The 21,694-nt window shown below is 44.1% G+C and overlaps 1 protein-coding gene across 13 annotated transcripts in view; it reads left to right on the forward strand.

Moving 5' to 3' along the window:
- The window catches only part of MAP4K1 (mitogen-activated protein kinase kinase kinase kinase 1), a 241,426-nt gene that overhangs the window by 149,703 nt on the left and 70,029 nt on the right, over positions 1–21,694 (forward strand). For 7 of the 13 annotated variants that reach the window (XM_068250536.1, XM_068250540.1, XM_068250537.1 and 4 more), the window contains 3 exons: positions 9,496–9,553; positions 21,143–21,207; positions 21,289–21,344. In XM_068250536.1, the coding sequence (XP_068106637.1) occupies positions 9,496–9,553; positions 21,143–21,207; positions 21,289–21,344 (179 nt within the window). Of the gene's footprint in view, positions 1–9,495; positions 9,554–16,082; positions 16,174–21,142; positions 21,208–21,288; positions 21,345–21,694 lie in introns of all 13 variants that reach the window. The other 6 variants (XM_068250530.1, XM_068250531.1, XM_068250532.1 and 3 more) reach the window with 1 other exon arrangement.

Raw genomic sequence — 21,694 nt, forward strand, 5'->3', positions numbered from 1 at the left:
CCAATTGACCATTTTTACTGATTTTGGTCGGAAATTGGTTGAGTCTGAGATGCTGGGAAATCTCAGGCCGATGTGGTTGATTTGGTGCGCAGCGGTAACGACGTGCGATAATCACGAACGCCGGACACAATTGAAACCCTTTGCTGTCATCCCTCCAAATGTATTATGTGACCCCCGGTGCCTGTGCAGTTATACTTTACCTGTCACACTGCCCTGAAAGTGTCCTTGCTGTATTTCCACATGGGCGCCCCACATGACTACCATCATGTAGCACGTGGTGTGCGTGTATGATGTCATTTGGGCTGGGGCTGCCATGGAAACGGGCCTCTAGTTGGTGTTTTCCCCCCAGGCTGAAAGGTCCCAGTCCTCCCCTGGGAAGAAGCCCGGAAGAGCAGATGTCTGCAGAATCTGGAGACCAATTGGCCAGAGGTAAGTACTGCTGCCCGCTGCCTGACTCTTCCTGGGGGCCATCCGGGGTACCCCAAAATAGATCCGGGGCACGTGCCACTGATCTTTGGGGCTAGCAACGCCCCTGATCCATAGTGTATAGTTAATAGAATGGGAGAGGGACTGAGCCCAAACTGTGTAATTCCGCAGCAGAGAAGAAAAAAAGTATGGGCACAGGACTAATTATGGTGACACTGGCAAGTAGAAACTAGGGTAGTTGGCACTACAGCTTTGAAAAGGTTTACAAGGGACAGTTCCAAATAGTGCTTAAGGTCTGCAACCCACACTATACCAGCATCGCGTGCTCTAACCCAAGATGTCAAGGAGTCACTAGGCATAAACTGTAGAAAGTGGACGGCACTGCCAATCGTGTTTATTGGTGGTGTGGTTGCTGATAAGCTTGATGGCCGTTTTCGCATTTAGCTCTTCTTCCGAGGATAATGGCTATTAACTGCCATGGATTTTTATGTTAATCAGGATAACAGCACACACACCGCAATAATATAAAGGCTAGGTTCCACAGATTTTTAGTAGGCAGTGCGCTAGTGTATACTATAAGTCCTCAAGTGTTATCAAAACAGAACACCTAAGCGCAACACAGTCCTTTCCTTGGGATAACAATCCTCCTCTCACAGACTTCAAGTATATATCAATTTATGTTGACCATCACCACACCCTGTAGGATTATGACTCACCCTCTGGGGAGACCAATGACCTGGTCTATACATGCCCTGGGGTCCAAGGTGTGTATAGACCAGGTAATTGGTCTCCCCAGAGGGTGAGTCATAATCCTACAGGGTGTGGTGATGGTTAACAGAAATTGATATATACTTGAAGTCTGTAAGAGGAGGATTGTCATCCCAAGGAAAGGACTGTGTTGCGCTTAGGCAGGGACGGATCAAGACCAAGATGCGCCTGGGGCAAGGTCAGGTTTTGGCGCCTAAACTGCCATTCATTTTGCCGCCTTTTTAAGAATTCAACAAACTGCGCCTGGGGCAAGATACCCGCTTGCCCGCCCCCCCCCCCCCTAGATCCATCCCTGCGCTTAGGTGTTCTGTTTTGATAATGCTATGGATTTTTAGCCAGTAGGCTCACAAACGTTATGTACTTTAAGATACTGGCTATTATCCTCGAAAGAAGAGCCACGCGTGAAAACGGCCATCAAGCTTGTCAGCACCCACCGCTGCCGCAACCACATTGTTATGTACTTTGAATAAGATGCAACACCAATAAACGCATGATTGTCAGTTCCAAGCCAACCACTTTCTACAATTTAGTCTTAGTTAGGGTGGCTGTACTGTGTACATGGCCTATCTGAATTGTAGGATCTGTATTCTAACTTTTACTCAAACTCCTGTCATATAAATATTATTTATCCAGTATTTTTTTTTCTTGTTGAGGGGTAGCCTGAAGTTCAATCAACTATGTATACTTACCTGCTTACTGGTTTCTTGTATTAGAAGCATGGTTGAAGTAACTTGTATTCTAACCCGTCTCTGCTCTGGTCTGTTTATGCCGCTGTTTGGGCTTCTTAATCACACGACCTGCACAGCTTCACAATTGATACTTGTGGTTTTGTTGCTTAGATTGTGCATTGAGAGGACCTCTGCAAAGGTGGTTCCTTTGCAGCAGTCATTTCTTCAGAACCCACAGGAGACTCCCACCCACACAAAGGCTTCCCCTGGGGCAGATTATAGACTGTGAGACATGCAGAGGTGGTTTCAGTTCTTCCACGGGCTCATGTCACGTTGGATATGACATTTACATTTAACCTTTATCAATCAACATGTTTGTGTCTGTGTGCACAGATCGCTGAAGACCACATCTAGGGGGAGAGGCCTCGGTTTAAGTGTTTACTGTGATGTTTAACCGGGTGTCAGTGCAATATATTATATATTAAAGAGTATCTTCAACATACTTTTAAATAAGAGCATTCCCCAAGATACAGTGAGGTCCAGAAATATTTGGACAGAGACAATTTTTTTCTCATTTTGGTTCTGTACGTTACCACAATGAATCGTAAGTGAAATAGTTCAGATGCAGTTGAAGTGCAAACTTTTAGCTTTAATTTGGTGGGGTGACCAAAAATGATTGCATAAAATTGTAACTAAAGCATTTTTAACACAATCCCTCCATTCCTGGTGCTCAAAAGTAAGTAGACAATTAATTCAAATGCTATTTTATGGGCAGGTGTGGACAAGTCTGTCCTATCATTATCAATGAAGCCGATAAAAGGCCTGGAGTTGATTTGAGTTGTGGTGCGTGTATTTGGAAGATCTTGCTGTGAACAGATAACATGCGGTCAAAGGAGCTCTCCATGCAGGTGAAAGAAGCCATCCTTATGCTGCAAAAAAAACTGAAAAAGAAAACATCTAAGAAATTACTACAGTAAAAAGAAAGCAAGCACTGGCGAACTCAGCAATACAAAAAGACCTTGACGTCCATGGAAGACAAGTGCTGGATGATCACAGATTAATTTCCACGTTGAAGAGAAACCCCCCTTCACTCTCCAAGGGGTAGGCATATCGATATCCAAGTCTACCATAAATAGAAGAATAGAATTAAAGTAAATATAGAAAGTACACTGCAAGGTGCAAAACACTCCATAAGCCTCAAAAATAGAAAGGCTACTGTAGATTGGACTTTGGTAAAGAACATCAGAAAAGCAAGCACAGTTCTGGAGAAACTTTCTTTGGATAGATGAAACACAGATCAACCTCTACCAGAATGATGCTGTGAAAAAAAGTATGGAGAAGACATGGAACAGCTCATTATCCAAAACATACCACATCAGCTGTAAAACATGGCGATGTGATGATTTGGGTGTGCATGGCTGCCAGTGGCACTGGGACAATAGTGTTTATTGATCATGCGACGCAGGACAGAAGCAGCCGAATGAATACTGAGGTGTTCAAAGACATACTGTCTGCTGTAATCCACCTAAATGCAGTCAAATTCATTAGGCAGCATTTCATGATACAGGTGGACAATGACCCAAAACATACAGCCAAAGCAACCCAGGAGTTTATTAAAGCAAAGAAGTGGAAAATTCTTCAACGGCCAAGTCAGTCACATGATCTTAAAGGACACCTGAGGTGAAAATAAACTAATTAAATAAATGATTGTATCTATCTTCCTTCTCTGAAAAATGACTTTTTAAGATATTCCACAGTTTTTTGTTTTATGTTTAAATCTACTTTTTAAGTTGTAACTGTTTTATTGTTTTTGCTCAATGACCCATTCATTGAAGTATGCCAGAGCTAAAATCTATGAACTATTGAGCCTTTTATCTCTTTCCTGCTCTCAGAAGCCATTTTCTGCTAGGAAAGTGTTTTTCTTATCAGTGAGGGTCACACTGAATTCACTTCCTGTCTGAGTCAGAACTGAGTCAGCCACTTACATACCTGATATTTAACTCTTTCAGGCAGAGAAAGAAAAAAAGGAACACAGCATACTTATTTGTGTGCTCGGCACTGTACGTACCCATGTCTATTGCATCATGTCACCTTGGGTATCCTTTAACCCAATTGTTTATGCATTTCATTTGTTAAAGACTTCACTTCGGACAGAACGGCCCACACACAAACAGCAACTGAAAGCCGCTGCAGAGGCTCTGCCTGCCAGAGGATTAAAAAGGAGATAACCCAGCATCTGGCGATGTCCATGAGTTCAAGACTTCAGGCTGTCATTGCCAGCAAAGGGTTTTCAACCAAGTATAAGAAATGTACATGTAATTTGTCCAATTACTTCTGAGCCCCTGAAATGATGAGATTGTGTTAAATGCTTTAGTCGCCTCACATTTGTATGCAATCGTTTTGTTCACCCCATTGAATTGAAGCTGAGTTGTTTCATTTAATATTCATTGTAATGTACATTCATTATCACCTAACCGTATAGCAATTAATTATAATTAAAGAGGTACTGTAGTGAAAATAACAAAGGTGCTTCTTTTTTTCTTTTTCTTTTTTTCTTTTTTACAATATTCATTTATAAAATATTTAATCAGTGCTTGCTCATTGTGAAATCACCCCAATTTACATTCTGAAATGTATCACAGGTGGGAGTTGATTCACTATAACAAATAGCGTGCCTTATCAGAGTTAACATGCCTTATCACAGTTAACACGCTTTATTAGAGTAGCATAGCACTACAAACTTATGCCTGCTAATTAGCAATGACGAGCTCCTCTCATCCTGCCCTGAGCCCCTGTGGGTCTAATCACTTTAACTACCTAATGACCGCGTCACGCCAATGGTTGTGAACTGCGGCAGCCCCAGGGCCGTCTCACGCCAATTGGCGTCAAGTCCTGGAGCTGTGGTTTCCCAGGGAATGGCCACGCGCATGCGCGTGATCGTTCCCTGCCAGTTCACAGAGCAGAGCTCCGTGATTAGCCTGCTAACCGCCGATCGCGGCTAACAGGCTGTTTGTAAACAAAGGGGGAAAGAAATCCCCTTTATTTACATCCGTACAGCACTCTCCAGCGGTCTCCAGCAGTGTTGTACGAGATTGGCGATCCCTGGCCTCTGATTGGCCGGGGATCGCCGTCCTCTCATAGGCTGATGCCTATGAGAGGCGGAGAACAGGACGGATCTCTGTCCTGTTCAAACCTTGAGGCGGAGGGGAGGGAGGAAGGAGAGGGAGGAGGATGGGGGAACCTCTATGAGGCAAAAAAAAAAACTGCCACAGCGATCGGACCCCTCCGGCGGCATGCCCCCTTAGGGACAAAAATAGGAGGTGAGTCCAATCGCTGGGCTCCTTAGCTGGGCTGTGCAGGAGGCTGAAAAGCCTGCACAGCCCAGTACAGCAAAAAAAGGGCTGATCGTTAGGAGGGTTTAGCTCTGTAGTCCTCAAGTGGTTAAAGGACATTATGCCCACACTTTGATTGGCCCAATAGGCTGCCTGTCAAGTTTCCTGTCAAGTGACAGGCAGCCTATTGGGCCAAAGTATGGGGATAATGTCCTTTAAAGTGATTGGACCCGCAGATGCTCAGGGCAGGACGAATGGAGCTCTCGTCATTGCCAGTTAGCAGGCATAAGTTTGTAGCACTCACTATGCTACTCTGATGAGGTGTGTTAACTCTTAAAAGGCACGCTATTTGTTATAGTGAATCAACCCCATGGTGACATCTTTAGTTCTGCTAGGTGATCTTGCTTGGCAGTTGGAAAAATCTGTTATATCCCACAATGCAACATGGTTCACAGGCCGCAAACTGTCAGGACTATGGTCATGGCATCATGCTGTGGGAGGGATTTCAGCCACACAGACCTCCCTGATGATCTAATTGAGAAAAGGTAAAGATTTCACGTGGGAAAAGGGTTATCAGTTACTGATTGGAATGAGGTTCAAGCCTTGGTTGAAGTTCCTCTTTAAATGGGGACTCCTCCTTTTCATTCAAAAAAAGTGAACTTTTTTAGAACTTGCATTCTATTCTACAGGACAGACTGAACAGACTGATGTGAACGAATCCTATTGCATTGCTTTGTCGTGACGTTTCATTTCACCAGACGGAATATTTTTAATGAAGGTGTGATCCGCGCCTCAAAGCTTTAAACCCATTTTGACTTTTTAGTGTTTCCACATAAATAACTTGAAACACGATCGGGTCATCATGCGAGTCATAAAACTAGATCGTGAAAAGTTAAAAAGGAGTCCAAATACGTTGTTGTATTCTGCTAATTCATTCATTTAGGAAAGTCATCAGGGTTTCTCAATGTTATTTTAGTATGTGCCCTTTATGGAGGAAGGTGTTTGCTAAGCAACCCCCTGTTGTGGGTAACGGCATCTCTAGTACTCTATGGCAAACATATGTTGTTTCTGCTTTTAAAACCTTCCTTCATGCTTTTAATTAGAGCTGGTCTACAGTTTTAGACCGGTTTTATACCTGGCCAGAGAGATGCAGTGCAATGCTCCACCCCTTGGATTGCAACGGCAAAAAATCACTTCAAATGACCCTGTGGCAGAGTGCACCGACAGGGTCATATGCATAGCACGCCCTTCCCCCGCACGCCCTTCACCGCTCTTCGCCATGTGACGCACTCCCTACTGGACAAGGAAGTACATCACTGGGATTCCCGCACCGCCGCCCACAAATGTAAAATTTCGGCTTCCCGCATGGACTTCAATGTATTACGTTGCCACGGAGGTCCCACAGAAATGCACTGTTGACTTTCGGCGCAACGTAATTAGTGTGCATGGCCTCATACACTTACTTTGCTGTTTGCGTTACCCTGTGTGCAGTAAGGGTAACGCGACACAGTGTATAAATGTTTTTTTGTTTCTTCCCACCCCATTAAGTAGCTTCTCAGATGGGTACTAGATGTCACATGTTGCGCTTGTGTCTGTGTCTCCCCTGACTTCTGAATGGGTCTGCCCTGATTTCCAAAAGTGACAGCAAGAGGCCAGGACACTGTGATAATGTGGTGACATCAACACGGTGGCCTGGTCCCTTACCTTCACTTTTGGAAGGAGGTGTGGCACTTGCACGATTCATCCTCTTCCTTCAAAGGACAAGTAGAGATGTAGGCGAGCAGCGGGCCCTGTACTACTTCCGGGTCACAATGTCCTCGGAGTAGTACGCCTGCCCATGTCTGCACCCGTTCTTTAGTACGCATGCCCTGACCCGGCCGTGCACATCGTTGCAATCAGGCCCGTAGAGATTCGCTGGCGAGTTGTTCCCTAGCATCTCTAAGGACAACCAAGGTGACATGATGAGATAGACATGTGTATGTACAGTGCCAAGCACACGAATAACTAGGCTGTGTTCCTTTTTTTCTTTCTTTGCCTGAAAGATTTAAACATCAGGTATGCAAGTGACAGTTTCTATCCGGGTCGGGACCGTGTTGGACTATAGCATAACCCTCACAGGTAATTACAGCCATAAAATACTTTCCTGTCAGTAAATGGCTTCTGAGAGCAGAAAAGAGATAAAAAAAAGGTCAATAATTCATAGATTTGAGCTGTAGCATACTTCAATGAAGGTGTCATTGAGCATAGACAATGAAACAGCAAAAACTTAAAAATTCGATTTAAGCATATAATAAAACTGGGATATCTAAAAAAAAAAAAAAGTAATTTTTAGGATAAGGAGGATAGATACAATTGTTTTTCACATCAGGTTATTTTCAATTCGAATACCCTTTCAAGGCTGATTGGAGGGAAGACATGGCTGCATCCTCCAATGTCTCTCTCCCAGTAAATCATTTAGTGGTACTATATGACTATTTGTCTGAGGAGGTGGGAGGGGACATGGCTGTGGGAGGGGGGGGGGGGGGGGGGTTCTAGGAAGAGGTGCAGAGGGATGTTGGGAGAAGTTGGGACAGCACTGATCGGAGCTTTGGCTTGCATAGCTCTCTGCCTGGACAGTGGAGTCATGTGACCGCAAGGTTTTATGGAGACATTTAAGTATGAAGGAGTTGTAGGGTGTTACATACATTTTATTCCTGGAATAGAATATTTGTGATCAATAATGCAGTTATTTTGCCTTAGTGATACAGGGACCATTTTAAGGCCTGATTTATAAGGATGACTGGCAATTTGCAATTCCTTATCTTCTTGCAAAGGTGATCACCAGCGGAGTAGGAAAAAATGGTGCATACCGCAATAGAAACTTTCTGGCGCACTATTGAAAAGCACGGGAAACGTAATTTACCATTTAAGTGCAACATTCTGGCGCCAGAATATTGCACTTCAAAACAGTAAATTACGATTACCGGGCTTTTCAATGATGCGCCAGAAAGTTTCTATTGCGGTGAGCGGAGGGTTCAGTGTGACAGGCGGCAGGGGTTAAATGATACATTACCTGCTCCTGGACGATTGCTTTTCCTTTTCACTTGTTAGTTTGAATGAGCCTGCCCGGCAGCCAGCCAATCACCATGCGGCTTCAGCCGCCACATGGTGATTGGTTGGCTGCAGGACTCTTTCAATCTGAACAGGAAGTGGAGAGGAGACTGGATCGCCGGGACCAGGTAATGTATCACAGATGTCGGTAATTACATCTTGTTGCTAATTTTATTTAACGTTTTAGGACATTTCAAAAACGTTAAATCACCTTAGTAGTAAGATGCCATCATAGGCATCACCCTGCACCATTTTTTCCCGGCGCCTCTTTGGTATGTACGCATCACCAGGCTGGATGTGATGTATTCTGCATGCCAGTGTATAAGCATAGCTCCCAACTGTCCCTCTTTTGGAGGAACAGTCCCTCATTTGTTCCTCTTTCACAGGGGTGTCAAACTCAAATACAAAGTGGGCCGAAATTGTACACTGGAACCTAGTCACGGGCCAACCTCCTCAATATGTACTGACCACCTTCCTTCCTTATTAAGTTCTCTGGTGTCTAGAGTTCCTCCCTCCCCTATACAGTTCCCTGGTGTCTAGAGACCCCAACCCTCCCCTATACAGTTCTCTGGTGTTTAGTGCTTCCCCCCTACCTCCCCATATGGCTTCCATGGTGTTCTAGGACTTTACCTCCAATATAGTTTCCCTGGTGGTCTTGAGTGGGCCAAACATAATGCAAAGTGGGGAAACCACTTGAGGACCAAAGTTAATGGCTCTGAGGGCCAAATATGTATTTTTCTACTGACATTTTTTGTAATTGACTCTAAACTTTCATTCTCATCTTTTAAACGTATATTTATCTTATTTACAAATGTTAATATGAAAGAAATGTGGTGATGATATAAATGACTAGTGTGGACCGTTTGAATTATAAATTTACATCTTTTGCTTATATATTCTATGATATGCCTGTTTGGGGATGTAGTGAGGGTGTGACTAGGGGTGTGTCAGGGGTTTGTCTTAAAAATATCCCTCTTTGCGATCTCAGAATGCTGGGAGGTATGGTATAAGTACACTTGCAATTTAAATTTTACCATAATTAATAATAGTATTTTTCAATGCAGAAAGAAAAAATGTAACTTGAGCATAATCATTTTTTGCTATATGTGATTTTTAAATAAGTCATATGGTCTTAAAACTGTGGTTGTTTGTCTTTCATCATATGACTGGGAGTCTTACCTGTAATATATTGTTTTGTTTTTTTCATGCAGGCAAGGAACAAGCTGAGTGGGGAATGGGCTGCAGTGAAGATTGTAAAGGAGGAGTCTGGTAAGTCTGGTCTTCATAGAGCAACTGCTGTGACATCAAATACAACTCTTTTAATAAACTCTGAAGTGTGACCCAAAATCATATCAACACTGGTACTTGCAGCCAGTGGAGGATGATAAAAGTTACACACGGCTTTTATGAAGACCCTGGTCGGGGTGTGGGGAAGTTTTAAATGCTCTTTTACCAAGTAAGCAGGAAGGAACATAACAGAAAGATGAGACTCCGCTGAGCTGCAGAACCTCAGCACAAATCTCAAACCTCTCAGCAACAAGGAGAGCAGTTGGGGAGGTCAGGTGATTGCAGGTGAGAATTGATCACTAGCTGGGGAACACCCACTCCCCTCCTTTATTCTCACTGGATCCCTGGGTGTCACGGAACAACCGTGAGAAACACAGGTGAATCTGGAAGATTCGCAGTCGTTTTCCTGATCGCTTCCTGGTTGGACCTGTGCAGCCATTGCAAGCAATTAGAAAATGACATTCCTTATTTTAAAAGGCATTTTTTTCTCCTTCCACCAAAAGGCAGGAGCCTTCAGCAGAAGTGTACCAGGCACCCAGCTGTGCTAAGGGCCCATCCATCAGATGAAGTTGATAAGCAGCCTGACAGAACCAATTTACTAGAGAAAGAGTCAGACTCTCTAGCTACAATCCCAGCAGGGGAGCTGACACGTAGCCTGCTGCCCTAAGCTTTAAAAGAGCCTTCACCTAGAACTGACCTGCTGTTACTCCTAGATGTATATAATATTCCATAAACTGCTATATGTGTCATATTTCCTGTGTTGCCAGGCTGGCAGGCCATCCAAACTCACAAGGCATGCCGGGCCATGCCTGGCGCTGGTACTGAAAGTTTCAGAACAGTCTGAGGAAAGGGCTGCCAGTTAGGCAGTTTGAAAGTGCCCTGATGATACCACAGGAGTCCTACCCTTTATGTTTGGTATCAGGATGCTGGGTAAATCGGGACGGACCTGAAAATGTTAGTAAATCTGCCCTGACCTGTACGGTTCTGTGAGATAGAGCACATATATGGTTAGATATGATTTCTGGTCCCCAGGACAAGGGGAGGACTCATCTCATACTCTAAGGGGGTGTGTGGCTCCCGCCCTCACTCCCTCCTACTAGATCAGGGCCATAAGCATGGCAGAGGACCCAAACTCGGTGTCCCCCACTTTGAACATTATCCTGATAACATTTTTGCCAGCTTGAGGACATGCTGGCACCTGGTTTGTTTGGACTTTGCTACTGAACTGAACTGAACTGAAACCAAGAACTTTGAGTTTTCCCAGAAGGACATAGTTCCACGAACTCTTAAGTATTTTCTCCCTTTTCTTTTCATACTGGCTATTAATGTCTCTAATTGTTGAGTTTAACGATTTTCTGTATATATTAATTATTTATATTGCATTTTAATAAAACGACGCTAACGTCATTTTGTGTATTCAGCTGCCCTGCTATTCAGCTGCACAAACTGAACCTGGTCTCTGAAGAGTCGCTACTATTGTCGCTAGCTAGACAGAATAGAGTGTGTTTAACCGTTTTTATTTGCAGGTCTAGACTCAGCCAGTCAGTGGGCTTCTCTGTCCCATGGTAACAGAGGTGGTGGCAGTTATACCCTGAAATAGTGTGTAATTTGTAATTACCGTAACTCACAGGCTCCCTTCTAGTCGGTCTGCTGCCAAAATTCCATCGGTTTCTGCGCACCGATTGCGGCCACAGCTTGCATGGTCTGTGTGCTGAAACCGATTGGAAGGCCTTTTGTGGTCCGGCCACTAGGGGCCGTGTGACACTGGGACATGTGACTATGTCTTTCAAAGGGAATTTCTCTGAAATAGATCCATTAAATATGTAAATTGTGTGTAGACAATTGTGTGCTCATTGCTATTTATCTATATTACTAATCAAAGGTTGTAAGTATGCATGGACATACAGCTGCGCATGTACGCTACAACATTCCCCCCCAAGCCACTGCCCACACTAAGCCAACACCCACATTAGTGCTGCCGCCCACAGCTGCACAGACACACCTTGTTCACAGACAAAAGCACGGCCGTGCACAGTCTTCGACAAGCCCAAGGTTTGGGGAAGGTGGTCCTAGCACTGAATCGGTGGAGCCAGGGGGATGGGGAAGCCTCCTGGATTATGCAGAGGCTTCCCTCTTCTAAGGTAAGTATCTTGTTATAGCACTTTTTACCCTTTAGGTTTCCTTTGACAAAAGTAGAATATCACTTTAATTCGGCCCAACAGAGTTGAGGAATACTTTTAACTTTCACAGTTTTGTTGCTTTCCATGAAGACCTCTCACAGATGAAAGAGGTCGTCTTCAGGTCTGCAGTACTTGAAAGAAACCTAAATGTCACCTGATACTGAGATGTGGCTTGCAGCATCTTCCAGCACATCACAGGTTAAAAAGATTAACACGTGCTGTGATGGTGCTAATACATTTGTTAAATATGCTGAGTGACTTCCTTGTGGTTTTGATGACTTCCTTATCAAAAGCTTTGTTCTCCAGATCTCCACCCTGCTACACGCAGCACAGTTGTCCCATATTAGCAGACAGTAATTGCCCACGCTTGTCTGAGTGCAGCTAAACAGCAGTCACGCAAAGACGGGTGCCTCAGACTCATACTGTGGGAAACAGAGTAGCCAGCACAAAATATCAGAGTACATCTCTGTTCGATCTTCTTGGTGGAACATAGATAGGATCTTAGCAAGACCGGATCTTCCTTCCTCCTACAGTCCTTATACTAAAATTCTCACTCTTTCTAAAGATAAGTTAAAGGCATACCACAATCAAACAAGAAACTATACTCCTGATTGGCACAATAAAATTGATGCCACTAAATCATCAACTTGCTTTAGAGGGTGTAGGGGAATTGGCTCATTCTGGCATACATGGTGGACTTGCTCTAAAACTAGAACATACTGGCATAATATTTGGTCCAGGGTTTGTGATGTCCTATCATTTACATTCTCACTAGACCCTTGTGTCTTTTTGATTATGGACGAAGCCTTTTGGGATTTATCCTCAGATTCATACAACACATAGCCTACATGGCAAAACGAATCCTGGCAAGAAGGTTCTCTACAGCTACACCATGAACACGTTTTTGAACTTCTAACTGAAATTATGCTGACTGAACACCTTTCTGCTAAGTTGCAGGGCAATATGATGAGTTTCCAAAACACTTGGAATCCCTGGATCTATTGGTTGGAGAATAGAGGTCTAAACTTTGCCCTCCATAACTTCTAAAACATGTCTTCCTCATCCCGTATTTTCTTTCCTAGTGTGTTAAGCACTGTGAGCTGTAGTTATACCTTATACTACTGAATGTTTCACGCTAACTGAGTTAGTGTTGTTGAAAGGTCATTTGACTTATGGTTGTTTAAACTTATGGTCTTTAAAACTTGTGAAATGAAGCGAGAAACTCTTCAATATAATGTGACATAAGAGTCAAATTACAAATTGCCTCTTATTATTGCATTGATCTTCTGTTACTGCTTTATCATCTTTATTAAAGGACACCTGACTCCCAAGCAAAGATACCCTAAGCTAAGCACAAAGGTATGTTCATGCCGGATCCACATTCCTCTATGAGTTGTCTGCGCCTCTCTTTGTTCCCCCTGGTCCTGGTAATGACTCCTTGAAACTTTGACTTTGGCTAATGTCAAATTTTCAGACAGGATGAGGCAGGCTTGCTGCAACGTTCCCTCCCATTTCCTCCTCCTCTTTCCCAACCCATTCACTCCTAAAGTGTACCTGAGGCTGAGTTGACAGAGCTATTGGGACACAAAGGCATGTTAGATTGTAGATTACATACCTCTGTGTTCTTTCTGCTCTGAGCTCCACCCCTCTGGCCCACCCACTGCCCCTGTGAAATAACCAACAAGGAGCTTGCCTTGTTGGCAGTTTACCCAAAGGAAGGGGTGTTCTTTGCAGGACGCCCTCTCCAGCATCAAAAATGCTCCTTCCTCTGCCCATTCACTGCCTCTCTCCACCTCTTTTCTGCCCCTGGATCTTCTCTCTGTGCTCTCCGATGAGAGCACAGAGCGGAGCTGCAGGGTCATGACCCCTGGGTTTGCAGCCATTTTTTTTTTTAGGAAACAGAAAGTAAAGTATAGAATGGCTCAGGAATGGTGGTAAGCAGCATGACCTGATCCAGCTGGACTCCCGGATCAGGTACTATGGTTTTTTTTGTGTGGATCCAGCAGGAACATACCCCTGTGCTTCCCTTGGGTAGCTTTACTCAGGACAGGTGTCCTTCAAAACAATATAATCAGATTTCTTGTTGTTAAAAACCTTGAATATAGGCCTGCATGATCCTAGTTTCTGAGCATCTGCTCTTTGGAGGGTCAGGACACACTTTGCCAGACTATGAGGAGTGGATAATGTTCCCAATGCACTGATCTGGTGGTCTACTGGAGGTGCTTGCATAACAAATATGCCATAACCTCAGATATGGCAATCACTGGTTACCTGAGAATTACTGTACAGGCTTGCAATATCTGTGGCGACATTGCAACCTACATTCCTGTATCTTGTGCAGACAGGACTGTGTTAGCAGGCCCTTAGGAAAGTAAGGGTCCATTCGACATGTTTGTTAGTATGGTGCTGCCCGCTCTAGAGAACAGTCCATCAGCAAACCTTGTATGACCAAGCCCTGAGTTAGCCACATGTATACTCAAAAAACTGAAGCCTCCTCTTATGTATACATGTCACAGAGGTGCCTGGTGCATCCCTGACCGTTCACTGTTTTATGCTCCTTTTTTATTGCCTGAAGAAGCAGGATTATACCTGTGAAACGCGTTGTAGAGTATCTAATTTATGTCATTTCGAAATTGACAGTTGGTGTCTGCTTTAAGGAGGTAAGTCCACTGCTGCCTTCCAAGCAATTTTTTAGCAATTTTAGTCCATTTTACTCTTTTGGTGCCTCTGTTTTCTACATACAATACTTGTGTCCACCCCGGGTGGAGGGGTGATATACCCCTTTTCTTCCTATCTACAGAGCGCGACAATAATCCTGAGTGGGGACAGGTCTAATCTCCTCACCTGCCTGTACAGTGGTTGTCTATGAGTTAACCCTGGTTTGCGAGTATCCTCTTTTGTACTCCTTTAATATACATCAATTACCAGTGCATACTACACTATATTGGGCTCTCTGTGTGCTCTTTTTGTGTCTCTTATGTATACAGTACATTGCGCTTTCACTTTATCCCCTTCAGCATTATGATGTGCCTCATTTTTCTAATAGATATATATGTTACGGCCAGAACCCGAAGTTTGGCCACTTCGCGTTTTGGCTGGCCGCTTCGGGTTCTGGACGGTCAATGTGCGAGGTGGCCGCGGCGCTGCGGCCAATGTCCGAAATGAGCTGAATCCTGGCGGCTCTGATCATTTTCCCTGGCGCTGGCTCCGCCCCCTGCCTCCCTGCTATCGGCTTCTGACAGCCAGGGGACACATGCGTCCCCCCCAGAGTCATTCGTGGCTGCAGGAAGGCAGAGGCAGGAAAGCAGGAATTCAGTCATCGCTGCAGAGTGGGTGCTGACAGAAGCAATGTCTGCAGTGCTCCCCGCTCTGCTTTCCTGCAGCCACAAACGACTCGGGGGAGGGGGAGGACTCGTGTATCTGAAAGCCGATAGCAGGGATGCGGGGGGCGGAGCCAGCACCCAGGAAAAAGATCGGAGCCGCCAGGATTCGGCTCATTTCGGACATTGGCCGCAGCCACTTCGCACATTGACCGGCCAGAACCAGAAGTGGCCAGCCACAACGCAAAGTGGCCAAACTCCGGGTTCTGGCCGTAACATATATATACATACCGGTAGTAGAACTTCAGTTTAAACCCAGATATAATACAACTTACTGTTACATTGAACTTGTTTTTTGGTCCCTTTGGTACTTCCAAATATTGACTTAATTATGATACAGTACAATTGTATACCTTATGTGCTTGAGTATGACTATTTCTCATATAGTAAACTTCCAATATAGTAAGCTACTTTGCCCGTTCCCTTGGAGTTACTATAAAGGGATTCCACTGTATAATAAATATATATATGTGTGTGTACACACAGTGCATCTGGAAAGTATTCACAGCGCATCACTTTTCTCACATTTTATTATGATACAGCCTTATTACACAATTGATTAAATTCATTTTTTTTCATAAAATTCTACACACTACACCCCATAATGACAAGTGAAAAAAAAAGTTTACTTGAGGTTTTGGCACATTTATTAAAAATAAAAAAACTGAGAAATCACATGTACATGAGTATTTACAGCCTTTGCTCAATACCTTGTCTATGTACCTTTGGCAGCAATTACAGCCTCAAGTCTTTTTGAATATGATCGTTGACCAGTTTTGCCCATTCCTCTTGCAGCACCTCTCAAGCTCCATCAGGTTGGATGTGAAGCTTCAGTGCACAGCCATTTTAAGATCTCTCCAGAGATATTCATTTGGATTCAAGTCTGTGCCACTCAAGGATATTCACATTGGCATTTGCTAAACCTGAAGGTTTTTTCTGTTTGTTTACCAGATGAAGACTTCTCTGTAATTCAGAAAGAAGTTCTGATGTTGAAGAGCTGTGCGCACAAAAACATAGTCACTTATTATGGAAGCTATATGAGGTGAGGACCAGGCCTCTTCTCAAAGGCCAGTGTTGTCATTGAACAATGTTATGACTATTATTATTACGCCTTTATAGAATTCCGGGGGGAGGGGGGGCTGAAATCCTTTTACCCATAATAGGAGGTAAGAAAATAAAAGAAGGCAGGCACTTCCAGTGTAATGTTTTATTGTTGCAGATAGACGCCGACATTTTGGGGCTTCTCTCTGCAACGATTAAACATTACACTGGGTGTGCCGGCCTTCTTTGCTTTCCCTATGGACTTGAAAGGAACCTTAAGTGACATGCAACATGAGGAGATAGACATACACAGTATATGTTGGCGTTACCATCTCCAAGGACCTGTCTTGGAAAACCAACACCACCCAGAGAAAAGTCCAGCAGAGGCTAATCTTCCTACACCAACTGAAGAAGTTCGGTATGAGCCAAAAAACTTCTGACGAGCTTCTACTCCGCCACAATTGAATCTGTCCCTCCTACCTAGAACTCTGTTCCTCCGCCTGGTCTGGTACGCTGGCTCCTCCACCAGCGACAGACACAAACTACAGAGGGTCATTAGGTTAGAGGAGAGCATCATTGGGAAACCACTTCCCCCTCTGGACCTCCTCTACATCTCCACGCTGCGCTCCAGTGTGTTGAGGATCACTAATGATCCCTCACACCCAGGTTCCTGCTTTTTCACTCTGCTCCCTTCAGGATGGAGGTTTTGGCCCATCGCCACCAGGACCTCAAGGCACAGGAACAGCTTCTTCCCCTCAGCTGTCAACTCTCTTAATTTGTTAACTCTCTTCACACTCTCCCCCCCTTTCCCAGTGACAATTCTTCCTTTTCAGGCTAATTCTGATAGAATGATAGAACTTGACTACATTGTTGCACCTTGCACAATATTGAGACTTTCCAAACTCCGTGCAAACTGTTTAAGGTTATGTTTGAATTGCTGTATCTGTGTCCTGCCCTGTACTGAGCCATGTACATGCCAAGCCCAATTCCTCAGTCGTGCTTGGCGAAATACAAGATTCTAATTCTGATATGTACGGTGCCAAGCACACAAATAACTATGCTGTGTTGCTTTTCTTCTTTCTCTTCCTGAAAGAGTTAATATTCAGCTATGCAACTGACAGTTTTTCTCCAGTCGGGAACCAGTCGGACTATAGGTCTCTCACTAATGAGGAATTACAGCTATAATGTACCTTGCTCTAGGAAGCCCAGGTCTCTGCAGGTAGTTGAGAGATAAAAAGTGATAATAATTAATACATTTGAACACTCTGAGACAGACTGTTTCATTCAGCTGAGACAAAACAATGAATCACTTTAAGAAATGAAAAAAGTGCTCTGGATACTCGGTCTGAGCACCCCTTATAAAATCTTTGGCTTATATCAATGGTGTGTGGGAAGCACCAACTTTGTCACAATAGGTTGCTAGTACAGTCATTTAAATTGGTTCATTGTCATAATAATGCTGAGAAACATGGTCTCAACTGGGCTAATCTGTTTAAAGGGAACCCGAGGTGATAATAATATGGAGGCTGCCATATTTACTTCCTTTTAAGCAATACCAGTTGCCTGGCTGCCCTGCTGGTCCTCTGCCTCTAATACTTTCAACCATAGACCCCGAACAAGCATGCAGCAGGTCGGGGGTTTCTGATAGTATTGTCAGAACCGACAAGATTAGCTGCATGCTTGTTTCTGGTGAAATTCAGTTCACTACTGCAGCCAAATAGATCAGCAAGACTGCTAGGCAACTAGTATTGTTTAAAAGGAAATAAATACTGAAGTAAGAAGGATATGGAGGCTGCCATATTGGTTTCCTTTTAAAGCGGACCCAAACCTAACATTTTTTTAATTCAAAATATTTGGTTGCACCACTCTGACACATACAAATATAAATAAACACCCCTTCAAGCCTATGAGCATTTCAGTGCATGCTTTTCACCCTACTCTTTTCATAACTAGGTGGCAGCCATTACTTATGAGCTTAGTAGGAGGTTTTAGATCATGGGTGTGTTTTTCATCAGCTACCCTCCATCACAGGGGCGTCGTCTATGTGAAATCTCACACACGCTGAGATCACGTCCCCTGTGACATCATCAGTAGCAGCCTGTATTTTGTATTTGTTTTTTATCTCCACCAGTTTGCCGGAAAAATCCCGGCAATTTGAAAGGAAGGGAGGGGTTTCTCCAATAAATGTAAAATATTTTAGATTTGTCATCATGCAGCTGAAAAAAGGCTGCTATTTATCATTATAATTTAGAAAATAGATTTTATTTCTGAAATCTTGTATTTTTAATTTGGGTCCACTTTAAGCAATACAAGTTGCCTGGCAGCTCTGCTGACCCTCTGCATCTAATACGTTTAGCCATAGACCCTGAACAAGCATGCAGCAGATCAGGTGTTTCTGACATTGTCATGTCAGATCTGACAAGATTAGCTGCATGCTCATTTCTAATGTGATGCAGATGCAGCCAAAAAGACCAGCAGGGCTGCCAGCTGGTATTGTTTAAAAGGAAATATATATATATATATATATATATATATATATATATATATATATATATATATATATATATATATATATATATATATATATATATATATATATATATATATATATATATATATATATATATATATATATAATCCATATCCCTCTCACTTCAGTTGTCCTTTAACCACTTCCAGACTAATTCAAATCTGCACCCTGTTTGGGACCTGTTATCCCTGCCAAGGCGTAGATTTCAATTACTGCGTGGCACGCTACTGCCGATCACACAGCTGCAGTCCACTCACTCTGCTGTCGGTCACTCAGTCACATTGGTTCTGAGTCTGAGTGACCACAGAGTCAGGAGCTAATGAAATATCACGGAGCTCTGCTGTCATACCAACAGCAGAACTGGGCTGCAGCGGCGGGGGAGTGACATAAACGGCCAGAGAGACGGTTGTGTGCGGCATGACGTTGGTAAGCCCCGTTTTTTTTACCCAAAAGTCTCTGGTCCTTATGTGGTTAATGATGACCCTTTGGCCCAGTATTTTCAAAGTCATTTACTACAAGACAACATTTTGCTGATCAGATCTGAGTTTCTTTCGATCTACCTGATCAGCACCTGGGGACAATGTTAGTTTTTGCACTTCTCCTGTCCCCTCATGATAAGGTGACTGTGAAGTTTTCCTGAAAAATGTTGAAGGGGAAAACCTGCATTTTGTGGGATATTTTTAGGGCGTGAAAAAAAATGAACTTTGACAAGCAGAGTTTCTCTATAACACTGCCAGTAGTGGCGCATGCTGCCGCCCACCATTCATACAGGGATTCCTGTCCTGTTACACATCAAACACAGCAGCACAGAAATGTTTCCAGAGAAAACTGCCGCAAAGCAATGTTTAAAACAAATCATAATCCAAATTTTATGTGCAGAATAAAATCTAAATTCTGAGACTGTAGATTATTCCACCCTGCAGAGGGGACTGGGGGGGGGATCACAGAGAGAGAGGAGCAACAGGCAGAGGTGGTGGGAGAGGAAATCCCACATATGTTGCAGTGTTTTCTACACGCTACCTAGAGAGATTGGAGCACATGCACAGATAAGGGGCTTGATTCACCAAGATAAATAGCAAGCCTTATCAGAGTTAACACACCTTATCAGAGTAGCATAACGAGCGCTACGAACGTATGCCTGTTAATTGGCAATGACGAGAGCTTCACTTGTCCTGCCCTGAGCCCCTGCTGGTCCAATCACTTTAACCTCCTGGGCGTTACGGACGAGCTCAGCTCGTCCAGTAACGCCGCAGGGCACTGCTCAGGCCCTAGTGGGCCGATTTGGACAATTTTTTTTTTCAAACACGCAGCTAGCACTTTGCTAGCTGCGTGTTTGTTATGATCGCTGCCGCTCGCCGCCGATGTGCCGCTACCCGCCGCTAAAGAGGGCCCCCCCTGCAGACCCCGTGCGTAGCCTAGCCAATCACCGTGCTGTGGGGTGGATCGGGACTCCCCCTGACGTCACGACGTCAATGACGTCATTACGATCATCACCATGGCGACGGGGGAAGCCCATACAGGAAATCCCGTTCAGAACATGGGCGCTGGGGGCGTTTGGAGACGCTGGGGGGACGCCGCAGGGAGGGGGGAATCATGTAGCTAGTACTAGGCTAGCTACATGATAGAAAAAAAATAGGGTAAAAAAAAACCAGAACGCTAGGGAGGTTAAAGGACATTATCCCAGCACTTTGATTGGCCCAATAGGCTGCCTGTCACTTGACAGGAAACTTGACAGGCTGCCTATTGGGCCAACCAAAGTGCAGGGATAATGTCCTTTAAAGTGATTGGACCAGCAGGGGCTCAGAGCAGGACGAGTGGAGCTTTCGTCATTGCCAACTAGCAGGCATAAGTTCGTAGCGCTCTCTATGCTACTCTTATAAGGCATGTTAACTCTTTTAAGATGTGTTAACTCTGATAAGGCATGCTATTTGTCTTAGTGAATTAAGCCCATGGTTAGTTACGTGCCTTTATTGCACACATATCTGCTGCACAGCCTGCCCTGTCCTCTGCTTCGCTGTCTCCCAGTCCCATGGCGCCCATCTGAAAAAAAAAAAATCAACACAATTGAAAAGCATGGTGGGGCAGATATTCTCCCCTGCTCCCTTCTGCTCTCCATCCAGCTCGCCGCCCACTCTCCGCTTTCTTCCAGCCCTCCTCTAATAGATGAGGGGAGGAGGTGTTCATTAAAGGTTGGTACACAGTTTCAATTATGATTGGCCAATCACTGACCAATCTTAGCACATCCATGTAGTTTCATGGTTTACCTACACAAGTATTCCATATCAGTTGACCCTCATACTACATGGACGAGGTAAAATCGGTCAGGGATTGGCCAATCATAATTGAACATGTGTATCAGGCTTTAGTGGATGTTAACGGGTCTGTTAAATGCAATTTTAGGACCGCTTCAGTAACCAGCTTGTGTTCTGTTCATATTAAGGGCTAATAAGCTTTGGATCTGCATGGAGTTCTGTGGAGGGGGTTCCCTTCAAGACATCTATCAAGGTAAATAAGTCACAAGAATGAATGCCCATAAATCACTAAAGATTGCAGGCTCTTCATCTGTCATTGCTTTTTTTCCCGTAGTGACAGGTGCGCTGTCTGAGCTGCAGGTGGCGTACGTCTGTAGAGAGACTCTCCAGGTGAGTGCATGACTCTGACACTTGTGTGTACAACACCGCACATATGTCTGCACATGTTCTCTGTAATTCTTGATAAGAGTTTGAAACCAACACTGTCATAACCTTCAAATGGAACTATAAGCTTTGGCCGAAGAGACGGGACCCGGTACCGGTAATACAGAAGGCTGAGGACAGCACCGTGGGACCGATCTGTGCGCATGGGGCTGGAGGAAGCCTAAGGTATGTACTGTATAAAACTTTTATTTTAAATGGTCTCTGGCCTCTTCCTTTAAGAAGGCACTACTGTAATGAAGCAGAATTTCTTGGCGTGAGCCAAGATGCTTTTCTGCACCTGAACCACTCTATTCACA

Source organism: Hyperolius riggenbachi, chromosome 8, assembly GCF_040937935.1.
Source record: "Hyperolius riggenbachi isolate aHypRig1 chromosome 8, aHypRig1.pri, whole genome shotgun sequence".
Lineage (NCBI taxonomy): Eukaryota > Metazoa > Chordata > Amphibia > Anura > Hyperoliidae > Hyperolius > Hyperolius riggenbachi.